Source organism: Malus sylvestris, chromosome 10 (assembly GCF_916048215.2).
Source record: "Malus sylvestris chromosome 10, drMalSylv7.2, whole genome shotgun sequence".
Classification (NCBI taxonomy): Eukaryota; Viridiplantae; Streptophyta; class Magnoliopsida; order Rosales; family Rosaceae; genus Malus; species Malus sylvestris.
Window position 1 is genome coordinate 8,821,615 of NC_062269.1, and position 16,882 is coordinate 8,838,496.

The 16,882-nt window shown below is 36.6% G+C and overlaps 1 protein-coding gene across 1 annotated transcript; it reads left to right on the plus strand.

The window, feature by feature from the left end:
* The first annotated feature begins 10,716 nt into the window (after positions 1-10,716).
* LOC126586669 (BEL1-like homeodomain protein 6) lies at positions 10,717-16,764 on the plus strand. Its single transcript, XM_050251594.1, has 5 exons — positions 10,717-11,517; positions 12,325-13,298; positions 14,834-15,213; positions 15,313-15,373; positions 15,707-16,764. The coding sequence occupies exons 2-5, from the start codon at positions 12,381-12,383 to the stop codon at positions 16,418-16,420; spliced, it is 2,073 nt and encodes a 690-aa protein (XP_050107551.1). The 5' UTR covers positions 10,717-11,517; positions 12,325-12,380; the 3' UTR covers positions 16,421-16,764.
* Positions 16,765-16,882: the final 118 nt, after the last annotated feature.

Below are 16,882 nucleotides of genomic sequence, written 5' to 3' on the forward strand. Positions count from 1 at the left end.
TTCTGTTAATTTTTCCGTTAAATAGTGACTTGGCTTAAAAAAATTAATAAAATTTTAAAAAATTAATTAAATATTTAAAAACTTAAAAAAAAATCATTTTTATTTTTATTTTTTGCATGGGGACCCATCCCGTACTCTTTCTTCCCCCTCATTTTCCTCCCCCACTTCTCTCTCTCACCGTGCCCAGAACCCCCTAACCCACCTAGGTTTTTTCATCCGCCATCCTCTTTCCTCCCGTATTCTTTCTCCCTTTCTCCATTTCACGCTACAACAGTAGCCTCGTTGGCCCCGACCTTGACCTTGGATCCCTTCACCATCTCATCACCTTCACCCCCTAACCCGACCTTGTCGACCCCTTCTCCACCCTCTTTCACCATATCCCACCCATCTCGTATCCTCTACACCGATCACTACCTCCCTCCCTTCCCCTCGTGCTGATCACCCACCTCATCCGCACCACGCCATCGCTCAACTCCCTCTCGCCTTCACTCTGTCCACACTGCCATCGACCGACTCTCTCTTTGATTCTGACTTCGCCTTCACCAAATCGGGTCAACCCACCCTCTCTCTGCTCTAGTACCATTTTTGCCCTCTTCCCCTGCCCTTCCAAACCCTCAAATCTCTTTGCTCCAGTATGACGCGAAGGACGCCATGACGATGATTGCGCAGGTGGCCGGGTACAAGGAGAGCAAGGAAGAGTTTCAGAGGGTTTCTAGGGTAAAGGTTTTGGCAGATTTGCTGGATGTGGCGGAGAGTGGCTGCAGATGAGGGCGTTGAAGAAGGTGATAGAGGAATGGGTGCGTTGAGGGAGGTGAAGGAGGAATGGGTGCGCTGAGGGATGTGCCGGAGAACGGCAGCGGGAAGTGGGATCTTGGTTTGGGATGGTATGGTAGCGGGGAGTGGGATTTGGGTTTGGGATGGTATCTGGTTGATTTTGGGTTTGGGGAAGACGGGTGGGGGAAGAAAGAGGGGGAAGAAAGTGGGTTCTGGGCACGGCGAGAGAGAGAAGTAGGGGAGAAAAGGGAAGGGGAAGAAAGGGTACGAAATGGGTCCCCATGCAAAAAAAAAAAATTAATTTTTTTTTTAGTTTTTTAATATTGAGTTAATTTTTTAATATTTTTATTAATTTTTAAGCCACATCACTATTTTAACGGAAAAATTGACACAAAACTGATGGAAGATATGAAATTGTAAAAAATTCGTAGTTGAGGTATGATATTTAAATTTTTTAAAGATGAGGTATGAAACTGTAACTGACCCAATAGTTGAGGTAATTTTATGTAATTTACACAAGAAAAAAAATTCAGACTATTCAAAATTTTATTTTGTTGAAATGAGCCAATGAAATGTGATTCATAGAAGCTATAAAATTAAATTGAGTAATCAAAATTGTCACAGCCCGTCCCGAAATTTCTTTTATCGTGGATGTGAAATGACATAATTGCCCTTAACGGTTGCTAAGGTACGTGTGACATGTTATTTGAATATCGCATACTCTCCTAAATTCTTGGAAAATTTTAAGTGGATTAAAAGTTGTTTAGAATTTGTGTGGTTAGGGACTTAAAGAATTTTGGGATTATGGTTTATTTTGGGTGGACCACACACACACACACGGGACATACCTCACCCCGTGCTCTCTCTCTCTCCTCCTTCTCAGTTCACTTTCTCTCTCTCTCCCTTCAAACTGTACGGACACACTCACCCGCAAACATCCAGGCACGGATCGAAGGTTTCGAGGGCATCATTGTGTTCGTGAGGACCCTACGAACACATCCATACCTATTTCAAGTAAGAAACCTTTCGATTTCACGTTGAAAACTCAAGGTCCAAATTGAGCACTGTTCACGAACTTTGTAATGGTTGGTTTTTAGGACAATCCAAACTCACAGTGAGCTTAAAGAGGTTCCCACGAAGCTCGGGGACGTTTGTTTGGAGGTTTTGAACGTCGGGATCATAGGGTTTGAAGTTGGCCGGTTTTCTTGGATTTTCTCCGGTGAGATTTCGTGTGTTTTTTAGCCTTAAATTAGTACATCGTGATTCTACATGCTTAGGGCTTCATTTTGGTGTAAATTGCGTAAAAAATGGTTGAGAATTGACAGAGAATAAGAAGTTTGAAAATTTTCTAGAAACCGGCGACTTTTCCGTCGCCGGTGAAACCAATCCGGCGACTGGAGGTAGGGGACGACGCGCGTGGGGGCGCGTAGGTCCATGCCATTCCTGGCGCGTGAAGGCGCGTGACTGATCCAAATTTTTTTCTAAAAATACCTCGACGTCCGTGACGTCGAGTAGGTCACTGTGGTATATTCATATACCCAAATTGAACATCGTATGAGAAGTTGTTACGTATTGTTGGTTATGTGCTTTAAATAACGTTTTATAGTTGTTTCGCATATAGGTGAGACCTATCCTGAGGACGAGCGCGTTCAAGGGCGTCACGGGGGTTACGACCCTTCGACATACCAGTGAGTGGGCAGTTATTTTCTGTTTATACCTATATACTACTGATTTTTCCCAGAAATTGAACTTAAATGAAAGTATGTTTTAAAATGCCGTGCATGCATATTATATGAAATATATGAGTTAGTATTTGATGCATATATGTGAAATGGTGTTGTGGACACACATGTGAGTATCAGGTGAGTTTTATGTTGTTCATATGGTTTATTGATGATGTGAATTGTATTGAGAGCTTATAACCTGCACCCCTAGTGTTAGTGCTTATATTATTCACCCCGCACCACACGCTCACCTTGGATCCAAGTAGGTGAATGTCGAACAGACCATTAAAGGTGGTTCCGACTTGTAGGTGACTTTAGATTATTATACAGCTATTGATGAGAGAAGCACTAGAGCGTATTCTTACACCATTCTTATCGTACAGACTACTTCAGGTAGTTCCGATTTATGTGCAGAGTAGTGCCGTACAGGTCACAGTGGTGACTCCGGTTGGGTTGGATATTAAGCTATAGAATTAATTGTACAGGACATCTGCAGGGTCTCCGGTTGATTTATTATTTCACCTGTTATATTGATGCATTCTTATCATGTTTGAAGCATAGCATGGCATATTTCTTGAAAAGTATTAAAGACTTGTAATTTGAGTTAATTGATGTTATATGGTTATATATATATACTATTTTCTGGGAAAGTATACAGGTTTTACAGTGAAGGGTTAAAAGTGTTGTTAAATGAAATATTTTCGAAAAGCTTTGTTTTACTGACCCACTCAATCTTGTTTTGCGCCCCTCAAGGTTCTAGTTAGCAGTGTTGGAGGCTCACGAGGATTCCCACGGCATTCTGACAGACTACTTAAATGTAGGACTCACCTTCGGGTGTTGTAACTTAGTAATGGTCCTACTTGACTGCACTTAGTACTTATGCTCTGAATATGTGTGTTTCACACTTAAACTCACTCTAGCATGTTAGTTGGATATTATTGCTAGTAGTTGGTTTTTATTCCTTCGTATTTCTTTTATCTTTTGCTTCCGCATCGCACTTTCGGTTACGTCACGCCCACGTGACGGCCAGCACGCCTTGATTCTAGGATCGGGGTGTGTCAAAAATTCTAGTCTGCGCACTCCTAACTCAGAAATTTGTATTGGATCTCAACCATATAATACAACCCTACGTACGTATAACTGTATGAGTCTATTCTTAACGACACAGATTCTCGGCATTTTCTTGACACCTCTCATCCAATCATGCCCGTCGTTAATTGAGCCTTAGATCCTGCCTAGCTTCCCCAATCCTGAGGCTGCCCAGTGCCATGTCCTGCGCTGCCTGCCTACCCTTCACCACAAGGGCTCCCTTACCTTTGCTGCTAAAAGACAGTGGCTACTGAAATTGACACCCACTGTTTGGGAAGAGATCCACCAAAGCCAACAAATCAAGTGATCTGGACTCTTGAAATTTGATCCAACGGCCAAACTTATTATAACTTTTAAATGGGCCTCTGTTTTTAGCCGTTGAATCAAACTTCAAGGGCCCAAATCACTTGAGTTGATGGATTTGGTAAAAGAGATCCAAAGTGCTTAACCTCACCTCACCTTAGAAACTTTTCGTAATTTCCAAACTACCCTTTTATTTTTAAATTGAGAAGAGGAAAATTTTATCATGCTTATGCTTCGAGTGTATGACATCTCAAGAAATAATGAAGAATCGAACATGCAATGAATGATATAATAAGCAAGAGTCTTCGTGTATATCATGTTCGGGTGCATAACAGAAAAACTCACTAGATGAAGTTGTTGGATGAACTATGCAAGTTAAGTTGTTGGATGAACTATGCAAGTTAAGTTACAATTATTGCATTTCGTTGGGTTTATTTATCTTGTAAGCCCAGCAATGTGGGTTATACTCACCTTGTTTAATTTAGTTTAAACAACTTGAAAGTTCAGTTTGATAGAAAAATATTAAAAAATTAAAAGAGTGTAGATGAAGTAATTTAAGATGTATGAATATAACAATGGAGCTTTCATGAAAAGGGCTTGAGCTAAGTTTATTTTAACAAAAAAACCATGCTATAACTTTATTTAATGAAAAAGGCTTAAATTTTAATGAAAAACCTTAAAATTTAATAAAAATGACAAAAGAACTTAAATTTTAATAAAAAAGACATAATTTTAATATTAAAAAAATTAAAAATAGACTGATGCGTAGGATTCGCACATCCTCACACATACTGTTTATGAAACTTACTACACTGTTTATAAAATTTACTACATTGTTTCTGAAACTTAACGGTAATACACTGTTTATGAAATTTAACTGTACTAAATTGTTTATGAAATTTACTACACAGTTTATGAAATTTACTACATTGTTTATGAAATTTAACGGTACTACACTGTTTATGAAATTTACTACATTGTTTATGAAACTTAATGGTACAACACTGTTTATGAAACTTAACGGTACTAAATTGTTTATGAAATTTACTATACTGTTTATGAAACTTACTACATTGTTTATGAAATTTAACAATACTACACTATTTATAAAAGTTAATGGTACTACATTATTTATGAAACTTAACGGTACTACACTGTTTATGAAACTTAATGCGCACTGGGCACACATGTTTATATATATATATTTTTTTTTCTTTTTGTCTTTATTATTAAATAAAGTTATTAGATGATTTTTTTTCGTTAAAATGTAAAGTCATTTTCATTAATTTTTCTTATAATTCAATTGTATATAGGGTCTAATTTGTAATTTTGCCTTATTTGTGTTTTTTTTTTTGGGAAACTGTGACATTTTATTAAGTACATGTTGAAGTGATTTATATAGTAAACATGCCTTGCAAGCCAAATTAAATTGGAACTTGTAATAGAATGGAACAGTATGATGGTTGATTTTGCTTTGCATAGGTCACATTTACAATTTGCCATAATGTCTATTCGTGCTGCTAAGGCCAATTGCTCGTACACATGCATGGGTGATTGTCAATTATTAATATAATGTGAGATTCACATACATCAATAGCCGACAATCACTCATACACACGTAAACGACTGTTCCTAACATTCTACAACGCTTTCTCATAAATCGTATTTAATTCCACCCTCCTTTGATTAAAACACAAGCTAATGTGGTGTTCACAACATGTCTATAGACAAATGAGCCTTAATTTTAAACCCTAAACCATGATAGGCATGCAGAATAAATAATAGAACCATTTTCAAAGGCTTTTCCTTGATAACCAAAGCCTCTGATGAGTGGTGATCAAACTCTTGTGCTGCGTAGGGCATCATGTATTTTGTAATGCTTGTTTTCTCAACAAAAACAACGAAATAAAAAGAACCTCATGAGCCACTTAGTACTATGGTTTAGTAGTATTCTTTTTCACTTGTAAGTGAGAGATTTTAGCTTCGATTCTCGTCACAAACAAATTTGAACCATATTATTACTAGCTCATTATGAGGCTAAGCCCACCCTCTCCCCTTAGTGTAAATAATATCGTTTGTTCAAAAAAAAAAAAAAAAAACTCTTGAGCCTAAGGGCGAGCATCGGCTGTTGGTTGGGGTTAGACTCCAAATTGTTGGCCAACCCAATAGGCTCAGGTTTACATTGTTGTAACCCATTGCCTGTCAATAAAATGGGCAAACCAACCCACCAAAATCATTATTAGGCGGGTTTCACGGGTTAGAATTAATTGATTTCTTTATTATTCTTAATGTGCATATGAGTGACAAATAATTAAAAAGGGTTAATCATATTTAAGACCAATTTTTTTGTAGTCAATCATTAGGTTTAATCTTGAATATTTGCTTATAAATTTAGGTTAGCTGACTTTCAATCCAACTAAGCAACTTTTCTGTTTTGTTAAAAAAAAAAAATTAATTTCAAAATCTTGTAATAAATGGTTGCATCTATTTAATGAACCATGTTTTTTTTTTTTTTAATAAACGATATTATCTAAACTAAAAGAGAGGGAGTGGGCTTAGCTTCATAATGAGTTAGCAACAATGTGGTTTAAATTCGCCTTTGACAATAATCGAACCTAATACCTCTCACTTACAAGTAAAGAGGAATACCACTAAACCGTAATATTAAGTGGCTAATTTACCATGGTTTTAGGTAACTTGGTTGCATTTTGATTGTTACCTTTGCATCTGGTAATCCTTGTGTATATGAAAAGTTGAAAACTGAGTACAAGTTTACTACCATTCAAAGCAAGTTTATTGACATTATCATTCATAAATCATTGGCTCAGTGGTTAGGATGAATTACAGGCTTGTATTTCATATGGATCGTATTGGATTCAATTCCTGAGACTGGTGAATCACACGATGGTAGCTAGAAGGAGGTTGAAATACTTCTGTAAGTCTTTAAACATGTTCGATTAACATATGCATAATTCTTTAGAACAAACAGGACCTCTGTATCTACCAGTTCACAACATTATCTTTCATATATATTATATATATCGACAACAGTCTCTTTCTATTTTCATTTTTCATATTGTGTTGCAGTTTAAGGATTCTGGGGCTACAGGTGTTGCCTTCGAGCTAGTTCGGCCAAAAGTTTTGCACCAAGTTTTACAGCTAATCAAATACAAAGAAACAACCTTAGATGTCCTTCAACATAGGTATACTTAACATTGAAAGCATATGAATTCCCATCTAATTACCATTTTTTTGGTTGATTTTTTTTCTTCTAAAAGGTGGACAACTGGTGGCAAGTCACGGTTATTCATTCCTTCTGGGCCCGAAGAGGCTATGGGTAGTTTTACCCTGCCTATAGCCACAGTTAAGCAGACTCATTAGCTCGGAACATCGAACTCGACCTATCACGTTTGTTTTATACATTGCTGATGTTGAAAGTCTATAAGAAATTTCTTTTTTTACTGATATTATTATTATTATTATTTTAATTAGCAAATAAGGCAAAATATGCTAATGGCCCATCAAAATGGGTTAAAGATATAGTTGAAAATAGCACCATGAGACTGAAAACTTAACTATGAAGCCGCATGAAGGCATCATTCACAAATAAAGAAAAACAAACTAATTTACGTATCACTTCTCTAAAGAAATGGTAAATAATAGCACTAAAAAATTCAGAGAATAGAACTCGTAATCTACCTATGACTCTAAAGTACGAAGTATCATTAAAAGAAGCACTTCAATTATACTGAGCACTAGAATAATTATTTGTTCTCAAATAGTAAAAAATAAAAAATAAAAAATAAAAAATAAGGTTTTTATTTTTATTTTTTAAGAAACGATATTATTTATACTAAAAACACTTCCATCCCTCTCAAATCCCCTAAGGGATAGTGAATTAAATCCCCTCCCTTCCCCCTCCCTCCTCCACCCCTATTCCAATCCATTGGGCTTTGGGGGAGCCTAACTGCTCACCCATGCTAAAACTGACTAGCCTAGCCCCTAGGCTATGTAACGTAAGGCTGACATCAGCTATAATTAAAAATACAAAAAATCATAAAAATTAATTAAAAATTACAAAAATTATAAAAAATAATAATTGTTTTCTATAAATATCTAACCATGTTCTTCCACCTTACACAACATTTCAATATTTTCAACCAATCTTTTATTATCATCCGAAATTAAAAATAAATAATAAAATATAAAAAAATACAAAAATGTTTTAATACGAATTGCCTAAGCTATTCAGTTTAGCGGTAGAGATGCACTGTGGCAGTTACTGTTCACTAAAGACATTTATTATTCACTTGGGAGGATTGAATTGCCTATTTGCCCGATGGGCTTTTTAGGGTTGGAAATGTTGTAAGGAGGTGGAGGAGTGGGGTAAGTTTCACAATGGATTAGCAATAACATGATTCAAATTCGCCTTTGGCGAGAATTGAATATAAAACCTCTCACTTATAAGTAAAGAGAAATACCACTAGACTGTAGTATTAAGTGGCTTTTATTATCCGAATTATTTTCTTTGGTAACATAAGTAAATTATTGGCAAAAAAAAAAAAAAAAAACATAAGTTCATCTTTATTTATCGGAATCATTTTCCTTAGTGACAGTTAAGTAAAAAATCCCACTTAGTTTTCAAAAGTTTGTATTTTTCATTCTAATGATCTCAAATGTCCACTCACTTCACTCTCTCCTCCTAATAAAAGATAAAAGAGATGCCTTGTTGATTGTTACCATCTAAAAGATCCAAAAATAAAGCTAAAGGTGTAGTGTGACATATATTAGTGGGTTTGGCAAGTACCATACATATGTCTACATACATTATCATATCAAATGCTCATGTGCCCTAATTTTTCACTTTTTGAGTAAAAATGAAGCATATGCTTTTGCAACATGCAAATTACTTTTACTTATTATCTTAACATTCAATATATTTATCCTTTATGTTTTTTTATAATAAATTTTTAGATCAAATGAAATTTTATTAAAAACAATCAAGAACGTACATAGGAACAAATATGTCACATCTAACAAGTAGGTCAAACACACCATTTAAAAGAAACACTAAATCTTCGCAATTACAAACTCATTAGAACACGACACAATTGCTTAGCCATGGAAAATCCATAATTGCTTAGGTTTAAACCTTGTAAATTGTAGGATTACAATAAAGGCACCATGAGGAAAGAATGCATCACTCTCAGATGATCTTGTAATCATCGACAAAGATAGCACTACTATGAGTAAACTTCAAAAAAATGTCTTGACTTCCTCATTATAATCCTTTGCCATGTCTGCAAATCAAGGATTCGAGTTTGAGTAGTAATCCATACCTGCTACAAAGTCTCTCCTCAACAAAGCCAGAGAGAGTCCAAACAATAAAGACTAGTGTCATAAGAATGAAAGGGTGACCACAACTAAGAGAGGAAGATAGTTAGAAGATAGGATTTGAAGAGGAGAGAGGCAAGAGATTAAAAAGAATTGCCACCGACTCTAAGGCCCGACCCTATTTTTATCTCTAGCAGCTACAATAAAATGTGGTCATTTTTGTCTAAATGATTAGATTTATTTTCTTTTTTAATTAGAAGGAAAGACGACAATCTTACTCGTATTGTAAATGTAAGAGTGTTTAAGTTAAAATCCTTCCCACCCAATAATTGATTAGATTTATATTTACACATTTAAAAAATTAATAATCATCAATATTAAAAAAATAATAGATTTTTATATTTAGTACTATAATTTAGTGATATTTCTTATTATTTTTAAGTGAAAAGTTTAATTTCATAAATGACGAGTTTCATACCAATTTAATTTTTGTCTGAAAATATTTAATGCAAATTTGATCAATAAATCAGACATTTGTCCTTGGATATTTATATACATACATACATACATATATATATATATATATATACACACACATACATACATATATGCATGTTCAGAGATCTTTGAAAAAAATTAAGGATGAAGTACCGATTTAGTCCATGAATTATCACCTCAATGAAAATTAGGTCGTTAAATTATTTTTTCGGTAAAATAAGTCTCTAAATTCATTAAAAATTGCTAATTTCATCCCTACTATTATATTCAAAGCTATTTTATCCAATTTTTCTTCAACTTAAGTCACTTCACACACTTTAGAATGTAATACCGTCATTTTCTCGCCTATAAGCCCTTCACATTTTATATAGGTTGCGAATCTAACAACTAATTTACCCTCCAAAGTTAACTTACACTATTTTTTATGAAAAACTACCAATTTACTCTCCAAAATTAACTTCATATACTACTTCTTTATGAAAAAACAACCAATCTACCCTCTAATGTGCATCACATGCAAGTAACGTGACTTAAATTGACGGAAAATTGAATATAGTAGCTTTGAATATAATACTAGGGATGTAATTGGCAAATTTTTATAATTTAAGGTCTGATTTTTCTGAAAAAATAGTTTAAGGACCTAATTTTCACTAAGGTGATAACTCAAGGACTAAATTGGCCGTTCACCCAAAAATTAAATATTATCCCCACCAATTGAACAAAATAATAGCTAAAATTATGCAAAAGAGAATATGGAGGGTAGTGACAAATGTGCAATACCAACACAATATGGGAAACAACTATAAATACATAAAGATGGCAGGACCACCAGTGCAAAAATCACACATTAGTTGGCATAAAACGTCAAATACAGAGATATTGGCACCTAATGCTTACTGGTGCACCTCATAAATTTAAAAAGAAAAAAATATATAATATTTTGTTAAAAGAGATTAGAATAAAAGGTACGGACAAAATTAGAAATAAAAAAATTAAGAGGAAAAGAAAAGAATATGATTATATGGTGGATATTGCAGCAAACCCAGACCTTCCATGCTCAAAGGGATGAGAGAGACAGCCAACACAGGTTGAAGTTAGATAGAATTATCATAAACTTTTTTGAGAGAGAGAGAGAGAGATTAGATGGTGGGAGACGAGGAGATGGGGAGAGGGTTTAAGAGAGGGTTTTAGGTCCACCAACTGGTGGTTAGAGATTGAGCTCCTTAACCAAACACTTGATCTTCACCATCCAAACCAGTTAAGCAGAAGCAATTAGCCATTGAGTTCAATTGTTGAATTGAAGCTGAAGCTGAAGCAGAAGCAGCAAGTAGTAAAGGCAACAACTTTTCCCAACTGGGTCTCAAGCAAAAGCACTTATTAGAAAAGCAGTGTTGCCCACCAAAGCCTAAACACCACCCCCCAAGAAAAAAAAAGATAACCCCATTTATGGAAAAAGAGAGAAAGGTCATCATTTTTCTTGAGTGGCTCAGTAGATACTGAAAAACTAACCTCTCTCTGTGGGTGTGTGTATGTGGCCGTGCGAGTCTCACGTGGGGTTTGAATTTGACTCAGTGATGGATGGAGAATATCTATGATTGCAAAAAAGCAGAAATTTGAAGCTCTCAATTATTTTCGAACACACTAAATATCTTTTTTTTTTCTGGGTTATTTTTTGTTGTTAAATAAATAATATACTTGTTGTTGGGATCGGAAAGTTTGGCTCTGAGACGATCGGGTGATGTTCTCTAAGACTTTTCTGTTCCCCACACAACCCACAACTCTTGAGGGTTTCCAGGTATTTTTTATTCTTCCATTATATATATATATATATATTTTTTTTTTTTCTGGCTTTAATCATCTTTTAGCTGCTCGTCTCACTCATGAATTTCTCCTTTTCTTCGGTTCTGTTGTTCTCTTTCTCTTTCTGTTTGTTAAGATGATGATCCAGTAATTTCTTTTTTTGAAAATACAGAGTTATCAGATTTATTATTATTGTTATTATCAGCAATTTATCTATATATATTGTTCTTAATTTATATTTATATGTTTAATTTTTCCTTCTGTTGGGTTGATATCTGAATTCTGTTTGCATGTATCTACTACATGTGTGTGTGTGTGTAGAGAGAGAGAGAGAGAGAGAGAGAGAGAGAGAGAGAGAGAAGAGGTTCTGTGTAATTAATAATCATGATATAATTGGCAGCTTTCAAACTGAAAAAGTTGTATAAATCCTTTGATTGCCAGAAACCCAAAAAGTTCATATGTCAGCATTATATATGTAAATGTTCAGTTCTTGCATACGAAGATTGCTTTTGGGATGATTAATTCAGCTGTTTGTTGGGCATTAATTATAAGCTTCTGTGTGTTTGTACTTGGTAGTAAATGCTTTGGTGAATTGATATTCTTCTGTGAGGATTGCCTGGAATCTCAACTAGTACATTTTTCTGTATATGTCATTTGAGACTTGAGCACTTTGCTTTAATGCGTTGGCTTATACTGGTGTGAGTGAGTAATAATACAGTGACAATTAAATTCCTGCAAACTTGCTAGTTTTTCGAGTATGGTACGGTTTTGCCAATGATGGAAGTTCTACTCCTTTTTTCAGTCTTCGGGATGAGTATGTAATTGGGCTCATATAACTGTTAAGGGGTTGAGAGAGCTATGTCAAGTTACTATACTGGTTCGAATAATCAAAAAGATGCGACGCCAATGCTCTATTTAAGGGAACCTTTGCCTAGTTCTTATCCAGAAGCACCTTTTGTCTCTGGTAACATGATGATGTATATGAACCCTGGGTCATACTCGGACGCATTGGCTGGGAGTTCTCAGCAGCAAAACAACTGCATTGAAGGAGGCTCCTCGGTGGGGGGTTCAGATTCCAACCAGCAGCAGCATGATGTCCTATCGCATCTTGGTGGCACGCATATTGGAGAGCAGGGATTCAGTCCATGGAGGGAGGGTAGAAATGAGATGCTAGTTACGCATCCCATGGGTAGTTCTTCAGGTATTCTTCATGGTGGACAGAACTTGCAAGGTCAGGGGTTGTCCCTCAGCCTGAGTACACAAATCCCATCAGGAATGCAAATGCCTTCTATCTCATACCGGAATACCAATATGGGTTTTGCTTCATTCTTAAGTCCTAATGCATCCGTTTCAAGTGAGGGTGACGGTAGGAATGGTTCTTTTAGAGATGAGCAGCCAAGAAATGTTGAATATTTGCAATCTGGTTTTCCGGGAGGCAATCCAGATTCAAGTAAAGGGGATTTGTCTCCATATGGGATGTCGAGTATGGCAAGAACCATTTCCCATAACAAATACCTCAAAGCAGCACAACAGCTGCTTGATGAAGTCGTCAATGTCCAGAAAGCACTGAAGCAGCATGATAGAGAGAAGAACCAAAGCACACATGATCATCAGAAGAGTTTCAAGGAAGGAGATGATGGATCAAAGAATGATCTTGAGAGTGGAGTATCTACAAACCCTCAAGAGTTGGCCAGTAACTCAACGTGTGAGCTTTCACATGCCGAGAAACAAGAGTTGCAAAGCAAGTTGACGAAGCTTCTGTCTATGCTAGATGAGGTATGAGCAATGCATATAGTTTAATGTCTCTTTATGAGTTAATTATATGATCAATCTTGCTTGTCTGGTCAGTTTATCATAATGGTAAGAGCTTAAATCAATTTTAGTTGCAAATTTGATTGGCATTATCCTTTTGTCTTCGCTCTTTCTACTCTGTGATGATTGCTTTGATTGCTGTTTAGATGACTACATCACCTGTCTTTATCACTTCTTATGTGTGTGATGTGTTGCATGTTTAGGCAGGTGATATTATGTGGCATGTTTATTGTCAGTGATCGCCTGATCACTATGCTTTTATGTCGATGATATTGTTCTGTTCTCTTAGGCTCTTACTTACTGGTTTCACGATAATGACAGAAAGGATCAGTGATATATTTCTTTAATTTTGAAAAATAGGAAATACAAAAGGATCAAGACATGCAGTAACAGTCTACTTAAGCAAAACCAAACAAAATGCATAATGGTTTCGTTTTTGAGCTTATGTCAATTGTTGATTGTTCCAACTGAAACTGATCAATTAATGATGTAGTCATACAGTGATGCATTGATAGATAAACCAACATCTGGTAACGATTCCATTACAGTTTTGTTCTTCGATTCAGACATATTTTAATGAAGAAAAAGTTTCAAGAATTTCCTAAAGTTTTGAGTATATCCTTTCATGTTTAAGTGATGTTTACACTGGTAATTGATTGATCCTCCATCTTTCCAGTTGAAGCACCTGGAGCCTTGCATTGTGTTTGACATGTGAAAAAGTTGGGGCTCTCAATTTTTCTCCCAACGGAATATCTCCAACTGGAATATATTCCAACTATTCTTTAGGTTTCCTAGGTGTTAATAAATTGAACGAGATGCTATGGAATGAAGCATAGCATCCTTATGTGCGATTTCTAAATAAGTTTAGGCTATTGATTTATCTCAAGCTTATCATTAAAAGGTGTTTTGGATATAGGTTTTGGCTGTTTAGTTGACACGTTGATAAGCATTTTATGAAACAATTACTCTACCATTGATTGAAGGTATTTGCATATACTAGTCATTCTGCTAAGAACATGGGGAGATGCGAAGTAAAATTGACCTCAATGAAATATTGGGGTAATTGTTCTCCTTATTTTCTTACCCCGTATGTTTACGGACTCTGATGGAACATCAAGGTGATCCTTCTATGTTGACAGTTGGCGCAAGTACCCTGTTCTGCTAAGAACCAGAAACAATATAAGATGTAGAATTGACCGAAGGTCCCATTGTTAATTGTTGATGTGGGTGGAGAAGGACAACGCCATTATTTGAGGCCAGAATTTCCGTGGTTCCTGAGTTGCTAATGATTATATTTCTGGTTTTCGTGTCTGTTAATTTAGGCAATTTACTTCAGGAGCAGCTAATGATTACGGAAAGTATTTCTACGATCATTGTTTCCTTGAGGATGTTGTAGAAATTTGTGGTTGTGGTTGGTTGTTTCTCGTAGGCCTTTGTCTGATATAATGGAGCTCCTATTTTTCCCATGAGGTGTAATGGTGTTTATATCACAATCACAGGTTGACAGAAGGTACAAGCAGTATTATCATCAGATGCAGATTGTTGTATCGTCATTTGATGTGATAGCGGGAATTGGGTCAGCTAAACCGTACACAGCTGTTGCCCTGCAGACTATTTCACGTCACTTTCGGTGCTTACGTGATGCAATCACAGGACAGATACGAGCAACCCGTAAAAGCCTTGGGGAGCAAGGTGCCTCTGGAAGCATGAAAGGAGTTGGAATATCTCGCCTCCGTTATGTGGACCAGCATCTCAGGCAGCAGAGAGCCCTTCAGCAGCTTGGCATGATGCAACAACATGCATGGAGACCACAAAGAGGTTTGCCGGAAAGCTCTGTCTCAATTCTGCGAGCATGGCTGTTTGAGCATTTCCTTCATCCGTAAGTCCCGACTTCAACCCTTTTCTCAATTTCTTTTCTGAAAACTTTATTGATTATCAGTTCTTGATGTAATTGAATGTTAATATTGATAATTTCCAGCTATCCGAAGGATTCTGATAAGATCCTGCTAGCAAGGCAGACAGGCTTGACTAGAAGTCAGGTAATGACCAAGTAATCATGTTTTACATAGCATTTTTCCTTAGGCACCACATACATACATAACAGAGAATAAGATCCTTTATCCTTATCGACTTCAACACGTATAACATTTTGATCCTCGCTAAATCTGCTGAATTAGGATATGGAATGTACAGCTTGAAAGAAATTGCAAACTAATGTGGGAAAAGGAATAACTGTTTCATTCTGCAGGTTCTTGCAGCTACAAGAATGCTGCATAAATAAACAAATCACATTCATAACAAAAATTGATTATTGAGTACAAATGTTTACATTTTTAATTTGAATTAACGAGCGCGCCTTTATTGCGGCACAGGTCTCAAACTGGTTTATCAATGCACGAGTGCGCCTTTGGAAGCCCATGGTTGAGGAGATGTACAAAGAAGAGGCTGGTGATGCTGAGATGGACTCCAACTCTTCATCTGAGAATACACCTCAAACAAAAAAAGGTGACAACACGGGGACCATGGAAGACGGAGTAGAAGATATGCAACCTAGCCCAAGTTCGGCAGCCACTGAGAAATGCGGCACGGGACAATTTATGGACTCCAAATCTGACCATTTCCATGACGTGGAAATGGCTGGATCCACTGGATATGCCAATTTCCAGAATGTGACTCGTCATGAAGCTGAAGCTGAAGCTGAGTACGGGCTCGTCAAGCTTAGAGAGGGGCAAAGGCCTGGTATGGATGACTCGAGTCTCTTTTCTGATGCAAATGTTCAGACTGATAGGAACAGTGAGAGGTTTACGGCAGCTGCTGCTGCATACCACATGCCGGAGCTGGGGAGATTTGGAAGTGGAAGCGGGGTTTCTCTGACATTGGGATTGCAGCATTGTGACGGTGGCAGTAGCCTACCCATCTCTAGTGGGACTCATCACGGGTTTGTTTCCGTGAGAGGGGACGATTTGTACAACCCTGCAGCTTCTTCTGTAGGATCTGAGACAGCAGATTTTGAATGCCTTGACTCCGGGAACCAGCAGCAACACAGATTTAGTTCCTCCCATCTGTTACATGATTTCGTAGTGTGAAAGATGCTTCATTGCACATCCACATTACTTGTATCCAAACTATTTTTGGGGCGGGGGAGAAAAAAACACACAGCGATAGGCTTTCGACTGCTCGACTTTGCGTTGCGTTGCGTTGCAAATGGTGAAAAGGAATATTGCATTCCGCCAGACATTGGAAACATACTACTAGCTAGTACAGTTGTAATATATGAAGAAATTGATTGAAGCTCAGCATATTTGTAAAGATGAGATAAATATTCTTTGTTTCGTAAGTTGGAAGGGGAAAATGTACAATCAGTGCCAAACTCTGTTGATGGTATTGAAGAAAATAGACTAGTTTGTAATAAAGCTTGCTGTTATTTCGATGTTGCCAAGTCAATTTCATCAGAGGCAAGAACAGGGGTTTCGTTCCCTTCGGAACAAGGACTTGTGTTACTTGGGATATGTCGCCGTGAATCACACGAGAATATATCTCCGGTGACA